At 32.6% G+C, this 1,713-nt stretch overlaps 1 protein-coding gene across 1 annotated transcript in view; it reads left to right on the forward strand.

Annotated features, from left to right (window-relative positions):
• The first annotated feature begins 448 nt into the window (after window positions 1-448).
• Window positions 449-1,713, forward strand: part of LOC106942783 (uncharacterized) — a 4,330-nt gene continuing 3,065 nt past the window's right edge. The window contains exon 1 of the mRNA XM_015026120.1: window positions 449-1,190. Coding sequence (XP_014881606.1) covers window positions 502-1,190 — 689 coding nt within the window. The 5' untranslated portion in view covers window positions 449-501. The remainder of the gene's footprint in view (window positions 1,191-1,713) is intronic.

The raw sequence follows: 1,713 nt of genomic DNA on the forward strand, positions 1-1,713 counted from the left end.
TCTAAGTTTTCCGGAGCGTCTGGTTTGTCTCTCAATATTAAGTGTGAACTTCTGCCGATCCATTCCTGCTCTGATGCGTCTGTTGCCTCCATCACTGTTAAGTCTGAGGTTCAATATCTGGGCTTATTGATCTCTAATAATAATAATAATAATAGAAGAGAAGAGGAAAACATTGATAGTTTCTTGGCTAGTATGAAGATATCCCTGAGCCGCTGGTTAACTAGAGATCTAACTATTTTTGGATGAACTCTTTTAGCCAAAGCAGAGGGTATATCCAGATTAATTTATCCTTGCCATTCTGTTTTTATTTCTAACAAAAATATTAGGAAAACTAACTCTATAATCTTTCAGTTTATCTGGAGGAACAAAACTCATTATTTACGACGATCTCATCTTATTAAAGATTATGACAAGGGTGGTATTAGAGCCTTAGAGTTTGAGACTCTGATTGGTTCATTTAGAATAAATTGGTTAAAGGCTTATCTGTCCCATTCCAACTCAATGTGGTTTCATATTCCTAAATCTATATTCAAAAGCCTCGGGGGATTAGATTTCCTGCTAAAGTGTGATTTTGAGTTAACCAAGATTCCTATTTTACTGTCTAATTTTCATAAACAAGTTCTGCATTTCTGGAAAATGGTTTTCACCCACAATTTTACCCCACATGGATCCATTGTGTGGAATAACAGATCAATACTAATAAATAGAAAATCAATTTTTAAAACTGACTGGTATGAAAAAGGTATTTTATTTGTAACTGACTTAATGGGTAGTGATGGTTTGTTGTTAAATCATAGAGATTTTATTATTAAATTTAATTTGAACTGTTCTTGTAATGAATATCTTAAATTATGCAAAGCTATTCCTGTGGGTCTGATCCACCTCATCCAAAACACCTTAAGATATTCAAAGGTCGCTGCATCCTTACCCAAATTGAAAGTTGGTGAATATATTGTGACTGATAGAAAGTGCAATAATGCTCTACTTGTGACTGCCTTCAAATCTAAATTTTTTAATGATTACAACAACTATTTCTTGGTGACACCCAATTTGTCTATTATCGAGAAGGCTTTCTCTATGTTTGTTAAATGGCCACTTTCTCCTAAAGTTAAAGAGACTCACTTCAAAATCTCGCATAATATTTACCCAGTGGCAAAATTTTTGCATAAAAGATTTAAATTTGATTTAACATGCTGTGCCTTTTGTGAATGTCCAGAAGAATCACTTAATCACCTATTTTTTTCTTGTCCCTTTTCCTCTAAACTATGGGGTGATATTAAAAGGTGGCTGTCCCTTAAAATTGATAACATTCCTGAGATTAACATCAGCCATGTTTTATACTATGTTGATGGTCTTGATAGTAAAATATCTGATATGGTCAATATTGTTTTTTTGCTTGTTAAATATCATATACACTGCTGTAAATGGAGAGGTTCTACCCCTTGTTTTGTTTTCTTTCTCAACCAATTTAAATTGTATTTCACCTCATTGAAACTTTTGAAGTCTGTTTATGCAAAAAAAGTAACCACAAGTATCTCTGCTCTTCTTTTGTTTTAATTTCTCTTGCCTTTTATTTCTTTTGCCTTAATGTCATTATCTTTATTTTTTAGCCCCACGCCTTGTTTATTCCTTTATGTAACTAGGCTGCAATGTTCTTTGTACCTCTACGAGTCTTTGTATACTGTTTATCATCATTTAATAAAAAAAAAAAAA

The sequence above is a fragment of the Poecilia latipinna genome, unplaced genomic scaffold, assembly GCF_001443285.1.
Source record: "Poecilia latipinna isolate Pla-1442-1.1 unplaced genomic scaffold, P_latipinna-1.0 Scaffold4554, whole genome shotgun sequence".
In the NCBI taxonomy this organism is placed as follows: Eukaryota; Metazoa; Chordata; class Actinopteri; order Cyprinodontiformes; family Poeciliidae; genus Poecilia; species Poecilia latipinna.